This window comes from Pelodiscus sinensis, chromosome 5 (genome assembly GCF_049634645.1).
Source record: "Pelodiscus sinensis isolate JC-2024 chromosome 5, ASM4963464v1, whole genome shotgun sequence".
Lineage (NCBI taxonomy): Eukaryota > Metazoa > Chordata > Testudines > Trionychidae > Pelodiscus > Pelodiscus sinensis.
Window position 1 is genome coordinate 87,953,536 of NC_134715.1, and position 21,742 is coordinate 87,975,277.

Genomic DNA, 21,742 nt, shown 5'->3' on the forward strand with positions numbered 1-21,742 from the left:
TTTTCTGTTTAAAAAACGATCAAGTGTTTTTTCTTTGAGAGCTGGATATTTAGATTCTAAGTGCCAAATTAGCTTTGAAGATTTCATTGCTTCGTTGGACAGTGTTTCAGTACATATAACACACAGCACATTTGGAGCCTGCGAATCGCCACATGCAATAAAACCTTACTTTAACTACAGGGAATCGCGCTTGCAATTGAACATTGCTCGTTTTTGTTTTTTTGCATTATCTGGGCATTGTGTCTCCTCTACATTGTGCACAGTCTACAACATTCTCCTCTTTATCCTTCGGAACATCATCGTCTTTTTTTGCAAAAGCACTCTTTCCAAAAAAGAAATTCATGGAAGTTTGTTTGATCATTTTTTAGCCATAGTACTTGATTGAAGTGACTAGACACAGTTACCACGGTCAAATTTAAGAGCTAATAGCACAGTCATTGGCTAAATGAGGACATTCTCACCAAGCCAGTCATCAAGGCATGGGCATTTTGCTGTGGCCCAGGAGATCCATAGATTAGCATACAGAAGTAAAGGTTAAGAGAGTGCAGACTGGCCAGAGTCAGGGCTTCAGCTGGTCAAGCTGCTGTAGAAACCATTTTGGCTTCACATTTGTTTTTCTACATGAGAGCTTCTGTGTCTTTGAGGCCAGTACTTAGCATTGCTTCTTTCACCTCTTGGTCTATTGTCCTGCTGCTGCATTGCCATGCTGAGTTTATCAGTTCTGCTTGCAGGAGCTTCATCTTGTTGTATCAGTTGTTTAGTCAGTGGGGTTCTTAGTATCTTACATATGCTCCACTGATGTGTGTTGGTTACAGTCAGTTGTTAATATGCCATTCACATCACCCTAGACAGTTAGGTGATACAAACACCTCATCTTGCCTGCTTATACCCAGGAGCTGCTCCTAACCCTCATACACCAATTGGGTAGCAATACCAAGTCAAATAATTTGCTGCCATGTATGTAATTCATAAAAACACTACAGAAGTGTTCAGCTCAGGTCTATTGTTGCTGAACTGTTCTATATTGGCATTAATATAGTTATTCATTTAAATAACTGAGCTGAAGTGAAAGGGCATAATGAAGACAATATTTCAGCTGTTTAGAAAGTATTAATACCTACCATACCCACACTCCAATGAAATCAGAGTCTCTAGACTTTTGGTTGATAGTGGTCTGGAAGGGTTAAGTGTCCAGATGGTTTTCTTTTGCTTCCTCCTCATCATATGGTAGCGTTTTTGTGTGGGCTGTTTGTAGATCCCAGAGAAAGTGTGAAAGGGAGAAAAATATTTTCTATGGATGAAATTCAAATCAGATCTTTTTTTATTTCCTGCTTTAAGCCATAGCTGTAGTAAGGTCTATCTTTCTCTATCAAGATACTGATTTGTTGAATTTTCCTGGAAACTTACCTGAATGATATTATAATGCAAGGTGACTTTGGGCCTGATGTGTTTTCTTCTGGGGAGCCTATACCAACATTAACATTTCAATATAATATCAAAGAGTCCATTTAAAAAAAATGACAAGAATGTAAGAGCATTATTAACCCATTTAACCTTGAGCTTCATTTAGCAGCTCATTATTACTTGACTCATGAAACAGAAAATAGATTTGCTCCCTAGTCACCTCTCTTAATTACTTCTGCCTTATACTTTAAAAAATTTCCTTTACGTCCTTTCTTCTCCTTCCACTGAAACAAAATGATCAACATCTAAATATTTCTGTATGGAGGATCATGGAATTCTAATGAAAAGTGAATTATTCACTTATCTCAGTGTAACAGGTTCCCTCTGGGGTACCACCAGGAACTGGAATGCCACAGAGCTCCTCTGACCCAACCAACAGCCTGCTAAACCCTCACCTGTGCTTTTACCAGCACACATATAGATAGGAAATAAGGATGTGAATGCTTAACCAGTTAAAATCACCCTTATGGTTAACCAGTGAGGGCTGGAATGGCAGAGCGCATTTGGGCCCAACCAGAGCAGCCCCTGCCTCCCACCTTTTATTTTACATCCCATGTAAGGGATGCCTACCTGGGAGCCAACTGAGTGGAACCGATAAACATCAGCTAATTGGTTAAATGGTTAGTCGGTTACAATTTAAGGGTATGTCTAAACAGCAACATTTTTTCAAAATAATTAGTGTTATTTCAAAATAACATAGTCTGTGTCTACACAGCAGTCAGTTACTTTGAAGTGTTGAAATACAGTAAAGCTAGAGGACTTCTTACTCTGACTCCTGTAACCCTCATTGTATGAGGAGTAAGAGAAGTTGGAGGAAGAGTGCTTTATTTCAAAATAAGTGCTGTGTAGACGCTCCCAATTTCGAAGTAACATGTGTAATTGATTTAGCTCAATTTGCACAGCTTATTTTGTGTTAAGCCCTGCTGTGTAGATGCACCCTAATATCCCTAGTGCAGTGTCATACTCAGTTTTACAGATAACGAGTTAGCAATATGCATATCATTGTACGCTTCCATTTTTCTCTCTGGGAAGAGGGCTAAGTATAACAGGGTTTCTACTACCCTGAACTAGAAAAACTGTTATGTTGATCCTAACCTGCCCTCATTTTACACAGATGTTGCTACTGCCCACCCCATCTCTGAAGAATAGTATCTCACAATTCCCTCAGAAGAAAAATTAGTAGTGCAAAGCTAATGTAACAAGTTAGAAAAGTCATGCTTGAATCCTAAATTTTAATTTTATACTATCAACATTTTACGGCAGAAGGAGTAGTACTTACATAATTTTCTTACTTAAGAAAAAAAAAAACCCCTATAAAGCATAAAGGGACAACTGCCCCAACAGTGGTTTCTCCCACTTAATACAGTCTTACATCTACTCTTCATGACAAATGTTCAACCCATTTCTCCTGTGAGATGTTCGAGTTTCTTGAATTTAAAAGTGATACATTATTCTATTCTGATGTCTAGTTCTTTGGTGTCTAATAAGGAATGCTAAGGCACAGGACAACCTGTTGTATCTTCTGCCCTTTCAGATTGTCCTACCTGCATAAAGTGGAGGAGGGCCTCTGCTAATCTGTCTCTTGTACAGAGTCTCAACTGCTGCAAGTGGGGTGTGTTAAGAAATCACTACTCTTTTTTTGCTTTTCACCTCTGTTTTCTTGTGTTAGAGAGATTAACATCTGCCTATGCTCATTAAATTCTCATGGAGCCGAAACAGAGAAGTGACACTTGTCTTGATAGTTTCACTACCGTCTTCAGAATTTTGAATAGTATTAGTGAAGCTGACTAAAATCCTATTAATATTACTCTGCTTCTACTAGACAAAAGTTTGAGCAACAGGCCAGGCACTGAAGCAGTTTATTTAGATTCAGGAAGACATGGAAATAGTTTTAATTTGAAAGCTTATCATTGCAACCATAAAGCATATAGGTAGTTTTTTTAAAAAATGGATACATTCTGCATTAATTGTGATTTAGTTCCCTACACTCATCAAGGAAATCTTCCCACTGTACTTGAGGGATTTTTTTAATTTAAAAAATTAAAACACTTTAAAATATCGTGTGCAGAATTTTATTTTTTTGTGGGGAGGAGGGACAGAGTTTCCACAGTAACAGGGTATTGGTGTGTACATGCAAGAATGTCTAGCCTTTGACACCTTTCATACCAGCTTCAGAGCAGCCACTGAGCATAGTTAAAAACTTCTTGCACTCCGGTCTAGTATGCTGACATACCAAGTATTTGTGTGCAGTCACACAAACCTCTATACTGCCACCTTATCTGGGAATGTTTCCATATCAACTCAGAGCAAGTTGGATTAGCAGCTGTAAATACATCAATAATGTTTTTGGCCGAACTCCAGGAAATAAAAAACAAAGAGGTCACAAATGCATCACCAGGAGCTTTCTTGTTTAGATGTCAATATTTTTCTTTTCCTCTTGATCACTCTAGTGTACTACCCACATATTAATGGCTTTGATCAAATTCTTCCAGTTGTTTGCCCTTAGAGGGTGTATTATTCATCTATGATATTGTTTCTTAGACTCACATTGAATTCACACTTGTAGAGGCCATGCTGAGAGAGATATTGGCTAGTACAGGCAGTCCCCGGGTTACGTATAAGATAGGGACTGTAGGTTTGTTCTTAAGTTGAATTTGTATGTAAGTCGGAACTGGTACATATTGTAGGGGAAACTCTAGCCAAACATTTCTCCAGAGCTCAGTTTTATTCTCCCACACCTCACTTCCCTCAGTCCTTTATTCTCAACCGGATGTGTCTGCTGAGAAAAGCTGCTCCGCGTCTCCCTGGTCTGCTGGGGGGGACGCTAGCTTCGCGTCTCCCTGGTCTGCTGGGGGGAAGCAGCTAGTGCGGGGTTGCCTCACCCCGTTTGTAAGTAGGGATACGATGTAAGTCGGATCCATGTAACCCGGGGACTGCCTGTATCTTCATTAACATGTATACTGATTATACCAGTTTGCCTGTCTACAGATTGATGCACATTTAGCCAAGCCAATTGGTAGCTTTATATTTTCATTAAACTTTTCTACATGTCATCAGTCTTGGTATTTTCTTTTGTGACCGTCCATATAGTTAGTTTCTCATCATCCACATATAACAAATGGCTGACTGCTTGTTGATGTTATCAGATCAGCAAAGAGCAATTTATTTCCTGCAACATCCAAGTCAGCAGTAGCATTGCTACCTCAAAACAGCAGTGGCGAAAAAGAATTCCTTCGAAAGACTGCTTTTTAAAATTTGGATCTCATCAATTAGACTCCCTTCCAGACAGAGTCCAGTAAAAAGGTGGGAACCTAGAGCATGACTCCACCCAGTTTGGGCTTAATCAGAATTTCTCCTTTATTTATAAACTTTCCAACAGAATCATTGTTCCTTGTAGTTTCTGGCACTCCATCCATCCATCCATCCATCCATCCATCCATCCATCCATCCATCCACACGCTTATAGTTTCTGGCAGTATATATATATAATTGCCAGAAACTCTGTGTATGTGTATATTTTACACACATGTAGTTCAGGAAGGGGGCAAACTTACAGGGTCCTGGGGTGGTACTAGGAAGCTCTCCGTGTTATTGTCTCAGTCTTTGGACTGGGCTCTCCATTTTGAGTCTTTTGCTCTTTCTTTATACACATTAATTTAGTCTTCTATAACCAACATCTTGGGTACACAGGTATACATTTAATCAGTCTTTTTTATAATTTGGTTTTTATTCTCTATTCTATGTTGCTAGAAGTCCTTACCATTAGACCAACTATCCTTTTACTACCATTTAATATACATTAACATAACAAACCATTGACATTAAACTAACAAAATGTAACACTTCTTTTCTACCATTCAGCTGTTTTTTTCATATTTTAACGTCATAGTTCAGTATATATCTAATATACCCCAAGCAGGAAGTTATGGAGAACAACATGCCCTAGCATCAACATATTCTTACCTTTTCAAGGGACTTTCTGCTCTTAAGTTGGGTTGCCAGATGGTTTCAACAAAAATACCAGACACACTTGACATTACATCACAATCTACATTATATCTTATTTAGAAAATACCAGACATTTATATTTTCTCAATTTGTTTCCCGAACAGAAAGTTCAAATACTGGACTGTCCAGTTCAGAACCAGACACCTAGCAACCCTACTCTTAAGTTGAGCATCACATTTGAAAATATAAGGTTTGTCAACAATTTTGCCTGTTGCATTTTGAGGCGCTTTATTCAATTTAGGGCATAGATGTTTATTTTTCCCTAACAGAATGTTCCAGTTAACCATAGGTTGCTGCAGAAAGGAAATGATCTTTGGATAAACCTTGTGCATTTTCAGTATCTTGATAATCTACAAATGTGTAGATTAGGGTGTAGATCAAATGTGTAGATCATATGCTTTTGGTAAGCAATCCACACCATCGCTACATTTTTCTGTTTTGTTTTGTTTAGTATCGTCTGTGATTATCCTGTAAAGCCTAATGTGTTCTTCCTGTCTCTTTCATGTTTGTTTGCTCAGGAGGCAGCATTCCATTGCGAGCTAGCACTATCTGCGTCTCCTTTGCCAGAAAAGCTGCTAGAACTAGAAACGTCCACATAGATTGATCCTGTGTTTACTAATTATAATAATAGGATCAATGTGTCCTTCTTTTTATTTTTATACAAGTATGAGTCTCCCAGTCACCATACGGGAATATGTTTTTCAAGCATTTTTAAGTTATTCAGATAACAGTTATGGAGAACTGTTAGATGTTTCAGCCATAATTTTTGCACTCCAACTTGACTAAGAGCTTTCCAGTTTTTCATTCCTTTCAGTATCTCATCTATTTCTTTCCTTTGATAGTCCTGTGATAGTCCTGTATATTCTTCTGTTGTGTTTTTTTTTAAACTCTTACATTTTTAATCCAGTCTTCTGAGTGATTAGGCTGTACATCCTCAGAGCAGATTTCCTTCAAGTAGCATTAAAACTTTTCAATATTATGTATTGGATTTCTGTTTTTTCTGTTTTGCTTTTAATGACCAGTGGGTCAAAGAATCACTCATGAAGATCTGCTCTTCGTTACTGAGAGCTATGTGCTAAATATCTTTCAAGTCTTTGACTAAGTGAAGTCATCTTATGAAGTAATAATGTAAACAGAACACTCACGACCCCTTTGTTCAGCTGATATTTCGTCTCTAGGGCTGTTCACTTCTGTCTTCTTTTCAAATGATTTTTCTCAAATTCACCCAATAGGCTGATATCTTGATGTTAAAGCTTAATTTTATCTTCTTACTATAGTATTAGCATTACTGTAGTGTCAAAGAACCCTTGGTCCTGGACACCACTGTGCTAGGTTAGGGGCTGGCAACCTTTAATTCTTGGCCAATCAGGTGTTCAGTACATCCCTGCAGCCTGCACCTTCTCCTCAGCTCCCATTGGCCAGGAATGGAGAACTGCAGCCATTAGGAGCTGTTGTGGGGGTCATGCCCGGACCATCAATGTCAGAAAAATGTCTTAGTCTGCAAATAGATTACTCTGATTGGCAGAGAGTAAAAGGTTGCTCACCCAGTGTATAACAAGGTCACACACTTTTAGCTGTAGTTATTACAGACAATGAAAGAGCCTGGAATGAGTTAGTACTTTGTAGGCCAAAATTGTGTTAGAAAAATCAACAGGAACAGATTTAAAGCATCTATGGCTAGCTGTTTAACTGCAAGTTACTTTGACTCCTGTAATTTGATTACATAACCTAAATTCAATGTACAATGTTGAAGAAATCATACTTAACAAATAATAATTGCACTTTGTGATAAATGGTGTTCAACATTGCTCCCTTTGAGAGGAAAATCAATTCCCATGCTCTCTGATTTTATGGAAATTAGGAAATTTTATGGAAATTAGGTGATATGCCTAGATCACAGTATAAAATGTATGGAGATCATTATTATACTGGTGACTATAACCTGGTGCTATTTACTTTGGAGACTGTCACATTAAGATATAAAACTAGATGTAGAGGTTCTAATTCTAGCCTACTTTAACCAATTTATAATTCCATAATCTAACCTTAATATCTGAAAGTATACTGGAACATATGATTAAAGAATTTGTTTGAAAGTACCTAGAGGGTAATAATGTAATAAGTAATAGTTCTTCGAGTGATGTCCCTGTGAGTACTCCACTGTAGGTGCTGGGCTTGCTCCAGCGCCGCAGATCAGAGATTTTCACAGCGGTAGTTAGCCGGGCAGCGCATGTGCGGAGGTGTTGCACAGCGTTCGAGCTCTTTTGCACCGCGCGGTCCGGTTCTAGCCAGTTTCTCTCAACCACCTCAGGCTGCAAATGGAGTGAACACTCTCTTCAACTTGACTTGTTCGTGAGAATTCAAAGCCTTTGGTTTTCTTACTCATTCTGTTATATAGTTCCTTCTGCCATTACTGTTATTTGTTGTTTATTAGTTTAAAACCCCCCCATAGAATCCGTTACTTTTACTGTCAATTATGTTCCCTGTTAACTCCCTTCTTGTATATAGCTAACATCCCCCCCTTAAAAAAACAACAACAAAAAAAAGAATGAAAACGAAGACTTAACAAAATGCCAGGATCTCCAGGTTTTAAAAATTCCGAGGCCTGCCGTGAAGCCATGCCTGCCTCAGATGGCCACTCAGCCTGCATACGTTGCCTGGATGAGGGTCACATTCTGCAGAAGTGCCCTCATTACTCTAAGCTCAGAGCTAGAGTTCGTCAAAATAGGGAGATGAGGCTCCGCGTGATCCTCTTTAATAAGGCTTTCCAGCCTGAAGGATCAGCCTTCCCCCCTCGATCATCTCAGCAGGTTCAAAAGTGTAGGGCCTCATCCCCGACTGCAGCTCCTCCAAAGAAGAGTAAACCCTCTCCAACCCGTTTTGCCTGCTACTTTGCACAGCAGATTGAGTGTAGGGGCCAAACGGGGAATATTGGGTATATCTGCTACCCATGCTATGGCGATGATGGTCTCCGAGATAAGAAAGGCGGATGTGATGGTGCTGTGTGCATGCCATTCTGTGGCACCGACAGTCTTCGCACGGAAACCGTTGGCACCGAGTGAACCACCGACACAGCCAGCACCAATGTGCACCAAGCCCTTGCCGGCGCGAACCTCGGTGCTGGACCGACCGAAACTGCAACCACATTATGCAGCACCGAGTCAACCTGCACTGGCTTTGGCACTGACCACTGCCTCGGTGGCACTGGCTACAGCAGTGGTCTGGCCGGCACCCAGGGAGCCCGCTCAAAAACATAGCGGCACTGGAGCCTGACACCATGCTTCCTGCCTCCATCCTTTTTGCTGGCACCCTCGCCTTCACCTCCACCTCAGTCACCAAGATCACCCCTACCAGTTAAGTGCTATACATCCTTGCAATGACTACCATCTCCCTTTATTACCCCACTGAGGGAGCGGCCTCGTTACTATCGCCACAGTTTCTCTGCTTTTCCTTGGCCGCCACCACCATGGAGGTCTTATTCCCCATCACTGTCACCTCGGTCACCAAGGTCTACTTATGGCAGAGAGTACAGCAGAACATACATTTTAAGATTGTTCCCCCCTCCCACTCTTCATATTATCATTGCCACGGCTATGACAAACACAATCATCACAGAGGCTATTCACCATATAGCCGCTCCTACCATTGTCTCCCGATCGGCACCAAGATCCATTGGGGAATATTCATCCTCCAGACACTCACCTGTGCCCAATCTAACCATCTCTTAGACCAGGGATCGATGTGCCCATGCCCTCTCCAATCCGAGCTGGAGGAGGAGCAACCCACCGTAGCGGAGGTGCAACAGCCTGAGGTATCTCCTACCGACCAATCATAGTCCTCACCAGACGAAGCGGTCATTCCGGGGGATATTCCCCCCCCCCCCCCCGACGACCTCAGGCAATTTCAAAATAGAGTGGCAGTGACTCATGGAGATAAAGGAGAAACAACATCACCTCCTTAAGAATCTCCAAATGACTCTCACCTCTAAATTAGCCATCCCATTAGATGAGGCTATCCTCGAGGTTGCCAATGAATTATGGCAAACCCCAGCATCCACTCTTCCAACGAACAAAAGAGCGGACAAGAAGTATTTTATGCCACCCAAAGGGTCGGAGTTCTTATTTATCCACCCACACCCAAATTTGTTGGTGGTAGACGTGGCGCAACAAAGAGCAAAGGTGCCACAATACAGAAATCACGTAACAGACAAGGACTCAAAAAGACTCGCTTTATTTGGAAGGAAAGTCTATACATCTTCTACACTACTTCTTAGAATAGCCAACTATTTGGCTCATTTATCAAATCACAACTGCGATAACTACACTAAACTCAGTGCCTGAACCCAAGAGGCCCATCTTAAAATCAACTGTCCAAGAAGGCTATGCTTCCACCAGAGCTAGCTTGCAAATAGCAATGGATGTAGCAGACACCACGGCTTGAACCACAGCCACTGCCGTAGTAATGAGAAGGGCCTCATACCTTTAGTCCGTGAGAGTCTCCAAGGAACTGCAAACAAAAGTAGAGGATTTACTGTCTGAAAAAGATAATGGACACTGTCCTTCATTCGAGTAAAGACTCCAGATCAACCCTCCGGACTCTGGGGATGTACACTCCACCCTATAGAAGAAGGTGCTACACTCCCTTCCAGAGGCGTTATGATTACACACATACTAGACAACAGTGGCAGCAACAGCAACGGTTCTTTGACCAGTCACGCCAATGCCATGGACCACGTAGATGTCGTAATCAGAACAACCGCTTGCAGAATCAACCCAATGCCAAGCAGCAGATTTGACTCCTTGATCTAGAGCATGCAAACGATCACTCATTCTTACCAAACAGATGTCCCTACTCACTTGTTTCATCATTGTCTATGACTATTCTACCATCAATGGGCCAACATTACCACCGACAAATGGGTTTTGGAGATAATCCAAATCTGCTGTGCCATACCCTTTCTCTCTGTCCCTCCTACAACTTCACCAACCCTGTCCCACTTCAGGGACCCCTCTCATGAAGACTTGCTCTGCACTGAGATCGATCACCTACTCGCCATAGATGCGGTAGAAAGGGTGCCAGACCAGTTCAGAGGGAAAAGGGTTTTACTCCCATTATTTCCTGGTGCAGAAGAAAACCGGAGGATGGAGACTGATACTTGTTCAGTTGCCTGAGATCCAATATCTGCAAAAGCAACGATTCAGGATGGTAACTCTGGCATCTATAATACCATCCCTGGATCAAAACAATTGGTTTGCTGCTCTTGACCTCCAGGATGCATATTTTCACTTTACTATTCATCCCGCACACAGATGATTTCTCCAGTTCATTGTCGGTACAGATAATTTCCAATACTGCAACCTACCATTCGTACTCTCCGCTGCCCCCAGGGTGTTTACAAAGACACTCTCAGTAGTGGCTGCTCACCTTCAGTGCAGAGGGGTTGTCATATTCTCCTATCTGGACAACTGCCTCATAAAGGGTCAATCCTTAGCGGAGGTATCCCGAATTCTCGACATCACCAGACAAATGTTTTGTTTATTAGGCCTGCTTATCAATAAGGACAAGTCCATGCTATGATCCACTCGAGTTGGAATTCATTGGAGCTCGACTTGATGCCATCGCAGCAAGAGCATTTTTACCCATCAACAGATTTTGGACGATACAAATGTAACCCCTCCTGTTGGCTAGCCCAGTGTGTGGTTATTCAGCATAGGGGAAGCCTTGTGACTTCTTACACCACTGTGGGAGGCTAGGCCTTAGGCTGCTTGGTGTGCTCTGTGTTGTGGATGTGTGAGTGCACCTCAGACCAGACCCACTCAGACAAATCACCAGGAACAGGCTTATTCTCTGTTTAAAACAAAACAACAACAACAACAACAAAAAAACCAACAACATAGAACAGGAAAACAGTTCAGCAGCCCCTTCTCTCAGCATGCAGCTTGTGTGCTGCTTTCTAGCACAGTCCTTGCTGAGACTCTGCTGGGGGTAGAGGGTACATCCTGGCAGGAACCAGGAAGTTCTTCCAACATGCCGCAGTTTGTAGTCCACAACTTGTAGTTCCCAGGGCTGCTGCTGAAACACACTGAAACTTGGGCTACACAAGCATTGATAGATACTTTCCATTGCAAGCGTACAGTACAGATGCTCACAGCTCTGAAGCTCATGGATCATGTGGTAGCTGCAACATATGTAATTCCCCTTGCCAGACTACACTTCTGCATCTTGCAACACTGACTGGCCACAGTTCACAATTCCAAAACTCACGACGTGCACAGAGTAGTAGTTGTTCCACCCAGAGTTCACGCCTCCCTCGAATGGTGAACCATAGACAAGAACGTATTATCGGGAATTCCCTTCCACCAACCACAACCTCGATATCTTATTACCACGGATGCTTCCCTCATGGGCTGGGGAGTGCACATGGGCGAAGTATCCATCCAAGGTCGCTGGTTGCCCCATGAAACGCTGCTTCACATAAACTTTCTAGATCTCAGGGCAGTTGCCAATGCCTGGAGGCATTTCCACAGCCAAATTCGCAACTGCACAGTGAAGATCCTTACGGACAATGTGATGACGATGTATTATATAAATCGTCAGGGAGGCGCACGCTCACGATCCCTATGTGCAGAGGCAGTCCGACTCTAGAATTGGTGCATTTCCAGTGGCACCACTTGTGGCATCCTACTTACCTGGCATCAACAACACCACAGCAGACTCCCTCAGCAGGAACTTCGCACCAGACCATGAGTGGGAGCTTCACCACGGACTCCTCCACTCTCTTTTCCACCGGTGGGGGACACCACTCATAGATCTCTTTGCCACTTACAACCACAGAAGATGTCACCTCTTTTGTTCCAGAGCGGGTCTTGCATGTTACTCTCTAGGAGATGCATTTCTCCTCAACTGAAGGGGGCCTCTCATGTATGCCTTACCCCACACACCCCTTATCCCAAGAATCCTTCAGAAGATCAAACTGAACAGGGCCAAGGTGATATTGGATGCTCCAGCAAGGTCAAGACAATACAGGTTTCCACTTCTCCTACAATTGTCCCTGCATCCTCTGCATCAGTTCCCACTGCTCCCGGATTTAATCTCTCAAGACGATGGTCACCTTCTACACCCACAGCTACACAACCTGCACCTGACAACGTGGTACCTAGCTGGTTGAATGCATCTGAGACCCTATGCTCTGCTGACGTCAAAAACATGCTGATACACAGTAGAAGGTAGAACACAAGAGCTACTTACCTTGCAAAATGGTGAAGATTCAACTATTGGTGTTCTGAACATCATATCAACCCTCAGGCAGCTCCCATCCACATCATATTGGATTATGTTCTGGAACTGAAACTGGATTAGCCTTAGTGTCACTCAAGTCCATCTCGTGGCAATGGCAGCTTTTCGACACCCAATCAATGGCATTTCTGTGTTTTCCCATCCTCTCACAAAGAGGTTTATCAGTGGTCTAAGTAATCTGGAAACCTCCCCCCCCCCAGACTTCTCCCCCACTATGGAGTTTGAACTTAGTACTACGAACTCTCACTGCTCCACCATTCGAGCCACTAGCCACAATACCTCTCCAGATCTTAACTAGAAAACTGGTATTTCTTCTTGCCATCATGTCGGTGCAGAGCTAGTGAGATATCCGCATTGATGGCGGTACCCCCATACACTGTCTTCAGTAAGGACAGTGTTATTCTTAGACATCATCCAGCTTTTATTCCCAAGGTCTGTTCTGAATTCCATGTTAATGAACTAATTGTTATACCATCCTATTACCCTAAGTCGCATGCCTCCCTCTGCGAAGCAGCTCTTCACATGCTAGATGTACGCAGGACTCTAACATTTTACATAGAACACACTAAACCCCTTAGGAGAACTGACCAACTCCTAGTCTCCCTGGCAGAGCGGTCAAGGGGGGAGCCTCTTTCTTCCCAAAGAATAGCGAATATCATTGTCTCCTGCATAACTACGTGTAGCATAACACTGAATGTACCACTCTCAGAACACCCTAGAGCTCACTCCACTAGAGCCATGGCTGACTCTACTGCCTTTCTCAGAGGTATCCTCCTTGTGAATATTTGTAAGGCAGCCACCTGGGCCTCCTATCATACCTTTGTTAGCGCAGATGGCTGCCGGATAACTCCGTAGCAGCTGCAGTACTTTCATCTGCAAATAGATAAGGGGCTCCGAATCCCACCTACCTATACATGGGTGGGTACTGCTACTCAGATCCCTACAGTGGAGCACCCACGGGGACATCACTTGAAGAAAGCGAAGTTACTCATCTTGGTACAGTAATTCGTTCTTTGAGATGTGTGTCCCTGTGGGTGCTCCACTACCCGTCCACCTCCCTGCTTCGGTGTCTGTATCCTTCTGTTTTCCAGATTCAGAGCGGGGTTCAAGGAACTGGCTAGAATTGGAGCGCGCAGTGCAAAAGAGCGTGATCGCCGCGAGATGCTCTCTGCGCATGCGCGGTCTGGCTAACTACTGCTGTGAAAATCTCCGATCTGCGGTGCAGGGGCAAGCCCAGCACCTACAGTGGAGCACCCACGGGGCCACACATCTCGAAGGTGAGTAACTTCTCTTTAAGATAGATTTGTCAAGAATAAATCATGCCAAATCAACCTAATTTCTTTCTTTGATAGGGTTACTAGCCTCGAGGGTAGTGGGCAGTAGTAAACATGATGTAGCCCCATTTTATTAATATTTTTGACACAATCCCACGTGACATTCTCACAAGCAAACTAAAGAAATGTAGATGAGCTAAGGTGAATTTATAACCAAGTCTGTTAAATGGTTCACTCTCAAACAGGGAGGATGTATCTATCAGAGTCCCACATGGATCTGTTATGGATCCATTACTCTTCAGCATTTTCATCAGTGTCTTGGATAATGGAATGCAGAGTGTACTTATAAAATGTGTGGATGACACCATGCTAGAAGGAGTTGCAAACACTTTGGAAGATAGGTCAGGATTCAAAATTACATTGATAAATTGGTCTGACATCAAGAAGATAAAATTCAATGAAGATAAGCACTCCACTTAGGAAATAAAAATCAAATACACAACTACAAAAAGGGGAAAAACTGGCTAGGCAGTAGATCAAGAGAAAAAAAGATCTTGAGGTTTTTAGAGGTAACAAACTGAATATGAATCAATTTGATGCAGTTGCAAAAAGTGAATATAATTCTCGGGTGTCTTCACAGGCATGTTATGTATTAGATATGGAAGGTAATTGTTCTGTTTTAATATCCCTACTCAGGACAACAGGACTTATGCACCTTGTTATAACAGACATCAACAGACAAAACACCTTGTTGTGACGGGAGTGGCGTCTATTTTTGAGGGTCAAGCAATCGAAAGACAGGGATTCTCACACTTTGGTCTGCCCCCAGCCCTAGCAAGTCTAAACCAGCTCTGGGGACCTCATTATAATGGAGTCTCAACCCACTTTGGGGTACAGTTTGAGAACCACTGCTCTAAGAAGCCATCTCAGATTTAGTGCATGAATGACGAGATTACCTAGGCAGGTTTTAGAAGCTCCTTAGTGAAAGGTTTTCAGAATGAGGCGGGATACCCCATCTGTCTTGGATGGTTTAGACACAACAAATCATGCATCTTGAGAAGGGGTTGGGCTAGATGACCCTTGGAGTCCCTTCTAACCTTGGGATTCTATTATTCTAATTGCTTGATCATCCCAAAGTTTGCACGGTAGCAGGAATTCTATAATACAGCAAGTGGGATGCTTTTATAATTAGCTTTATAGGACATAAGAACATAAAAACAGCCATACTGGGTCAGATCAATGCTCCATCTAGTCCAGTATCCAGTCTTCTGACAGAGGCCAATGCCAGGTGCTTTAGTTGAAATGAACAGAACATACAATTATTGTGTAATGCATCCCGTCATCCACTCCCACCTTGCCGTAGTGAGAGGCTCAAAGCACTCAGAACATGGGGTTGCATCCCTACCCATCTCCACGCCATTCGTCATATCTCCCCTTAGTTGTCACTTTTCCACACTGAAAAGGCCCAGTCTTTTTAATTAATATAATTAAATTCTCATTTATAATTGTTCAAATGGAGAGCCATTATCTGTCTTAAGTTATTTCACTTTCTCTATAGATGTAGATGGGTAAAAAACATAAAGATGCTCAACTGAAAGAGTAAGCTTACTCGTGATGATTGTCTGATGGTAACATTAAATTAGTCTAGTGGAGGGGTCTCAAACTTCCAGTCCATGGGTCATCTACGGGCATATTCGCAATCCAACCCAAGAGTCCTGGTGGATGGGGGAAGGGGAGCATGTCTATTCCTGTCTCCCAAGTTCCACTCTTTCCCTCCACCACCCTGCTCTGCTTCCTCCCTCCCCCAATTGCAGCCTGTCCTCCGAGGGATGCAGCCTCAGGGATTACTTGGGGGGCCTGGCATGGGCTGGCAAATTCTGCTCACAGACTCTCACTGGTGAAGAATCTTTTGCGTACTGGGCTGCAACAACAACCTAAACCGTGCAATGCAGTGATTTAGCAGAGGGATTACAAAACAGTTGATTGAGGTCATAGGCTTTGTCTACACTTCAAAAATTAAAGTTCTCTCATGGGAGAGACCTTTCTCAGCACTCTGTAAACCACCTCCATGAGGAGACTAGCTAACAGAGAGGGAGTCCTTTTACATTGGCACTTTACAGTGCTGTAACTTGCTGCAGTTAGGGCAGGTGTTATTTCATGCCACTGAGACAGAAAGTTGCAGTGCAATAAAGTAGCAGTGTAGGCTTAGCCATAGTTGAGAAAAAAAGATTGCCACTTATGAATATTTTGGAGGTTAGAAAAGCACTCCTGACAACTGATGAAACATTGGTTTCCATATTCAGTTTGTTATAGCCTATAAGTTGGGAGTTCTGTCAATCACTCTGGAAAATCATCAAAACATACTAATATTTTAGCCCCAAAGTTACAGCTTCTAATGGTCTCCTTGTCATGAAAGCAATATCTCCATCTTTAGCTTGACCATCAACTAAATATCTTAGTCTTATATTCTGTCTGCAACTTAAGCTACAGAATGCGACTGCTGAGATTGAAGCACTGTTGTAGAAAGTAGCAACGCTGATTTGGGTATCATGAGGTATTCCTAGTACCTCAGTCTATGCTGCTGCTATATCATTTTTGTGTTACTTTATCTTTACACTGAACAGCAATGGTGACACAAGAAATCTGTGTGGAACTTCATATTGAAGAGTTCTCAATGCATGTGAGTAGTATTACTCAATGCTGTTAAAAAATAAATGGAATCACAGCATTGAAATCTTGGTCATTTACTCCTATCCATACAGTTGTGTTAACTGTATGTCATAATCAATAGTATCAAAAACAGATGACAGCTCCAATATGATCTAGAGGGAGAGTTGTCTTGCAGCCATCTTGCACATCAATATTGTTTATGCTGTTTGAGGACCAGGGGGATTGGATGATGCCAAAGAATCCCATTCTAGATACTTGTCATGTACAGTCTTCTCAGGCACCTCTATAAAATGGAGGGCTAAGACTGGGTGATAAGTAAAACATCTTTGTTAAGAAACAGTTTCTTAAGCAGCAGGTATAAACTTTGATTTATATCAGATAATCTAGTGTTTTGTTCTCCACAAAAAGGCATTTATAACTGAAACTACCAGTAGGATAACACATAAACATTGGTGTTTATACGGTGGACAAATATCTCAGCCAGAGTTTATGGATTTCTGCTTCCCAGAGACCCTTTCCATGTGTTTGGGGTGAGATGTTGTCATTTGTACTTTTGTGTCCTGTCACTCTCGCTTTATCTAGTACAAAAGGGACAAACTTCAGTATGACTGATTTTCCTGACAAACAATTTGAATAATTGCTCATATCACTTAGCTAAGTCAGCTTTAGGTAAAAAACAGTCAGGAATTAATAACTTCAACCTCTAAGGTCTTTATCAAATGTATATTGTTCTCCCTAGACTCCTTCAAGCAAAAAAAGTAAACTTTGAAATGCACTAAAACTAGGATTGTGTGTACAGGCAGTCCCCGGGTTACGTACAAGATAGGGACTGTAGGTTTGTTCTTAAGTTGAATTTGTATGTAAGTCGGAACTGGTACATATTGTAGGGGAAACTCTAGACAAACATTTCTCCAGAGCTCAGTTCTATTCTCCCACACCTCACTTCCCTCAGTCTTTTATTCTCAAGCTGAGGTGTCTGCTGAGAAAAGCTGCTCCGCGTCTCCCTGGTCTGCTGTGGGGGGCGCTAGCTTCGCATCTTCCTGGTCTGCTGGGGGGAAGCAGCTAGTGCGGGGTTGCCTCACCCCGTTTGTAAGTAGGGATCCGATGTAAGTCGGATCCATGTAACCCGGGGACTGCCTGTACTTTCTCAAAAATTAATAGGAAGAGTGGAACTGTTCTTATTCAAACGTGTTCATAATTTGTTTTGTTTTTGTTTAAAAGGAACAATTTTTTCCCAATAGACTAAAACATAGGCCTGAATACAGTTTTGGCATATAAGGACTTTTTTTCTGTATGTGTCATACATTCTAAAACTGTATTTAAGCTTTGACCCTTCAAAGGCTTCTGCATATGTATAACTTTATGCGCATTGAATAAAGCTGAGTTTAGAAAATTCAACTTAACCTCTGTATGTGATTTCCCCATTTGTAAAGTGAAAATATTATTTATCAGCTTCAGAGAAGGTGGGGGGGAATACGTTATAGTTTGTAAAGTGTGTTGAAGATGAGAGCATCATGGTGCTTAACGGCAGAGTATTATTTAAAGCAGAATTTATAATAGATTGACAGATGCCTTAATATATCCTTGAAAAGATGGGAGTCAGTTATGCAATTATTAATAACTTTTTTAAGGACTAGTTTCTGCATTTCTGGGTAAATTGGGCAGAATTTAGCCCTGATGTTTTAAAATTTGCTATGTGTTTTATGTGTCTCAAAATGGAGTGATTTTCATTCAGCCTAACCATTTAAAAAAAGTCTATCCAAGGAGTTTCTGAAATGCTGGTAGTGAAGCTATGAGTTCTGACTCATTCAAGGGTGAGCTAAATATGTAACTTAAATGTACTGCTTTATTTGTTGATAGGCCAGCTTAAATTTTTATATTGCTTTTCATTCATGACTTAAATATATTAATGACATATATTTGTGCAGTACTGCTGTTAGGTGTATCAGATAACACTAGTCTTAAAATACATCATAGGAATTACCAAGTTATATTAGAAGGATAAACCTGTACTCTTGTGCTTCAGGTACTAGGAACAGATGAAGATAATATGGGGGATAGTTGCTCTCAGAAGCTGGCTTCTACCAAATACCTTCGACTTTTGCTACTAATTTTGATTCCGTGCATCTGTGCTGTCATCCTGCTATTGGTGATCCTTCTTACCTTTGTAGGTGAGTACTAGACTTAACTAAGGAGAAGTGAGCTGAAATGTATTTTAACAAGTACTATAAACTCACAGTACAGTCTACTTCTAGAATGTAAACAAATGTCTTAGAACATCCAGGTAAAACTGTAAGTAAATTATGCTTTTTCAGTTATGTTGCTTCAGTTGCAGAGAATATCTGAATTCAATTGTTTGTTTAAAAATTATTAAAAAGTAATTAGGGGAAATTTTTGAGTTTATGAAAGTTGTATATTTTGTTGATATATTTATCACTTTGGTCATACATTTTGTTTTCAATAGTAACTCTTACAAGCACTTAATGATTTTTTTTAATATATTGTGTCTACGAAATAAACACCATTTAAATATCTCTAAATGGTACAGGATATTGCTCCCTTATTACACAAACCAATTTAATATTTTCAGGAGAGAGTTAATTTGAACATAACAATACAACTTTCTGAGTAGCATGAGGTCTCCTCCCTCTCACCAATAAAATTAAGTATTTTGTTGTTAATTTTAAGTATGCATAATTTTAAAATCACAACAATAGTTCCTTGAAGATATATTTGAAAATATACTTAATTCATTAATTAACTGCATATTTGGTATGGAATTAAGTTATTTATTAGAGAGAAGCAATTTTTAAAAAGCTAGTTTGTTACTTTCGCAGCAAATTTGGCATGCCTGAAATGAAATCATAGGTATGGTGAGAGAGAAATGAGAGAGTTGGGATAATACGTTATATACAGGCAGTCCCCGGGTTACGTACAAGATAGGGACTGTAAGTTTGTTCTTAAGTTGAATCTGTATGTAAGTCAGAACTGGCGTCCAGATTCAGCCGCTGTTGAAACTGACTGCCAGTTCTGACTTACATACAGATTCAACTTAAGAACCCCAAGCTTCCCCAAGTCAGCTGCTGCTGAAACTGATCAGCAGCTGATTCCAGGAAGCCTGGGGCAGAGCAACTCTGCCTCGGGCTTCCTGTAGTCAGCGCTGGTCAGTTTCAGCAGCGGCTGACTTGGGGACGCCTGGGGCAGAGCAGCTGAGGTGCTGCTGGGTTGCTCCAGTAGCACCGCTCCTCAGCGCTACTGGACCAACCCGGCAGCACCCCAGCTGCTCTGCCCCAGGCGTCCTGATTCAGCCGCTGCTGAAACTGACCAGCAGCAGCTGAATCAGGACCTGGGGCAGAGCAGCTGGGGTGCTGCCGGGTTGGTCCAGTAGTGCCCAGAGCGGCGCTGCAGGACCAATCGGCAGCGCCCCAACTGCTCTGCTCCAGGGTCCAAAACAAAAGCCTGGTCTGCTGGGGGGGTGGGCACACTAGCCGCGCCCCTCCCCCTCCCAGCAGACCAGGGACACGGGAGCAGAGCCGCAGCGGCAGCAGGGTGCCGCGCCTCTGAGGCTTTGCTCTGGCAAAGCCTCAGAGGCACGGGACCCCCCCGCGGCTGCGGCTTCAGTCCCGGTGTCTGTGGTCTGCTGGGGACGGTCCCCAGCAGACCACAGGCACCGCGACTGAAGCGGCAGCAGCGGCCGGGTTCCCGCGCTTCTGAGGCTTTGCCAGAGCAAAGCCTCAGAAGCGCGGGAACCCGCCCGGTGCCCCTGGTCTGCTGGAGACAGTCTCCAGGAGACCAGGGGCACCGGAGCAGCTTACGAACGGGGCTTTCTCGCCCCGGAGCTCGCAGGTAGCAATCCGCTACCTCGACCTCCGGGGCAAGAAAGCCCCGTTCGTAAGTGCGGATCCGACGTAAGTCGGATCTGCGTAAGTCGGGGACTGCCTGTAACTTCTGCTTTTAGTTGTGTACAGTACTGTAGGGTTGTAGTTGTTTGTGTACTTTTTTCTTTTTTAACTGTACAGGCAGTCCCTGGGTTACGTACAAGATAGGGACTGTAGGTTTGTTCTTAAGTTGAATTTGTACATAAGTCAGGTACCCCAGGTGTCCCCGATTCAGCCACTGCTGAAACTGACCAGCGGCTGACTATAGGAAGCCTAAGGCAGAGCTGCTTTGCTCCCGGCTTCCTGGAATCAGCCGCTGATCAGTTTCAGCAGCAGCTGACTTGGGGACACCTGGGGTAGAGCATCTGGGGTGCTGCCAGGTTGGTCCCCGCAGCTGCTCTGTCCCAGGAGTCCAAATTCAGCCACTGTTGAAACTGACCAGCAGCGGCTGAATCGGAGACGCCTGGGGCAGAGCAGCTGGAGTGCTGCCGGGTTGGTCCAGTAGCGCCGACCCTTGGCGCAGCGGGACCAACCCAGCAGCACCCCAGCTGCTCTTGGGGATGATTGGGGCAGAGCAGCTGGGGTGCTGCTGGGTTGGTCCAGTAGTGCCGCACCTCGGTGCTGTGGGACCAACCCGGCAGCCCCTCAGCTGCTCTACTCCAGGCGTCGGCGAGAAAAGCCTGGTCTTCTGGGGAGAGGGGGGGCGCACTAGCTGCGCCCCCCTCCTCCCCTCAGCAGACCAGGGAGACGTGGAGCAGCTTTTCTCGCCGCGGAGGACGCGGGCGGCGGGACCGCGGCGCGTCTGGGCAGTCCCACCGCCCGCATCCTCCGCGGCGAGAAAAGCCCCGTTCGTAAGTAGGGATCTGACGGAAGTCGGATCCACGTAACCCGGGGACTGCCTTAAAACATTTTTATTTAACTTCATCCAGTGATTTAGCAGCCTAGCTATATCTCTTATATTAGTGCTGGCTGATATTGCCTGCCTTCATCTCTTGAAGAATGTATCCATAAAATGATGTTTTATTTCTCTCAGGGAGACTAAAGAGTGTGTATTTTTGGCAGTGGCAGAAAACTTTATATATTTTACTACCTATCTTCTCTTTCCTTATTAAAAATCAAACAACCTAAAAAAATACAGTTGAAACAGGATGT

The 21,742-nt window shown here is 43.0% G+C and overlaps 1 protein-coding gene across 8 annotated transcripts in view; it reads left to right on the forward strand.

The window, feature by feature from the left end:
• The window catches only part of CORIN (corin, serine peptidase), a 219,541-nt gene that overhangs the window by 22,709 nt on the left and 175,090 nt on the right, over nucleotides 1-21,742 (forward strand). For 5 of the 8 annotated variants that reach the window (XM_075930473.1, XM_075930476.1, XM_075930472.1 and 2 more), the window contains exon 2: nucleotides 18,739-18,883. In XM_075930473.1, coding sequence (XP_075786588.1) covers nucleotides 18,739-18,883 — 145 coding nt within the window. Of the gene's footprint in view, nucleotides 1-5,576; nucleotides 5,663-13,859; nucleotides 14,046-18,738; nucleotides 18,884-21,742 lie in introns of all 8 variants that reach the window. The other 3 variants (XM_075930474.1, XM_075930477.1, XM_075930475.1) reach the window with 3 other exon arrangements.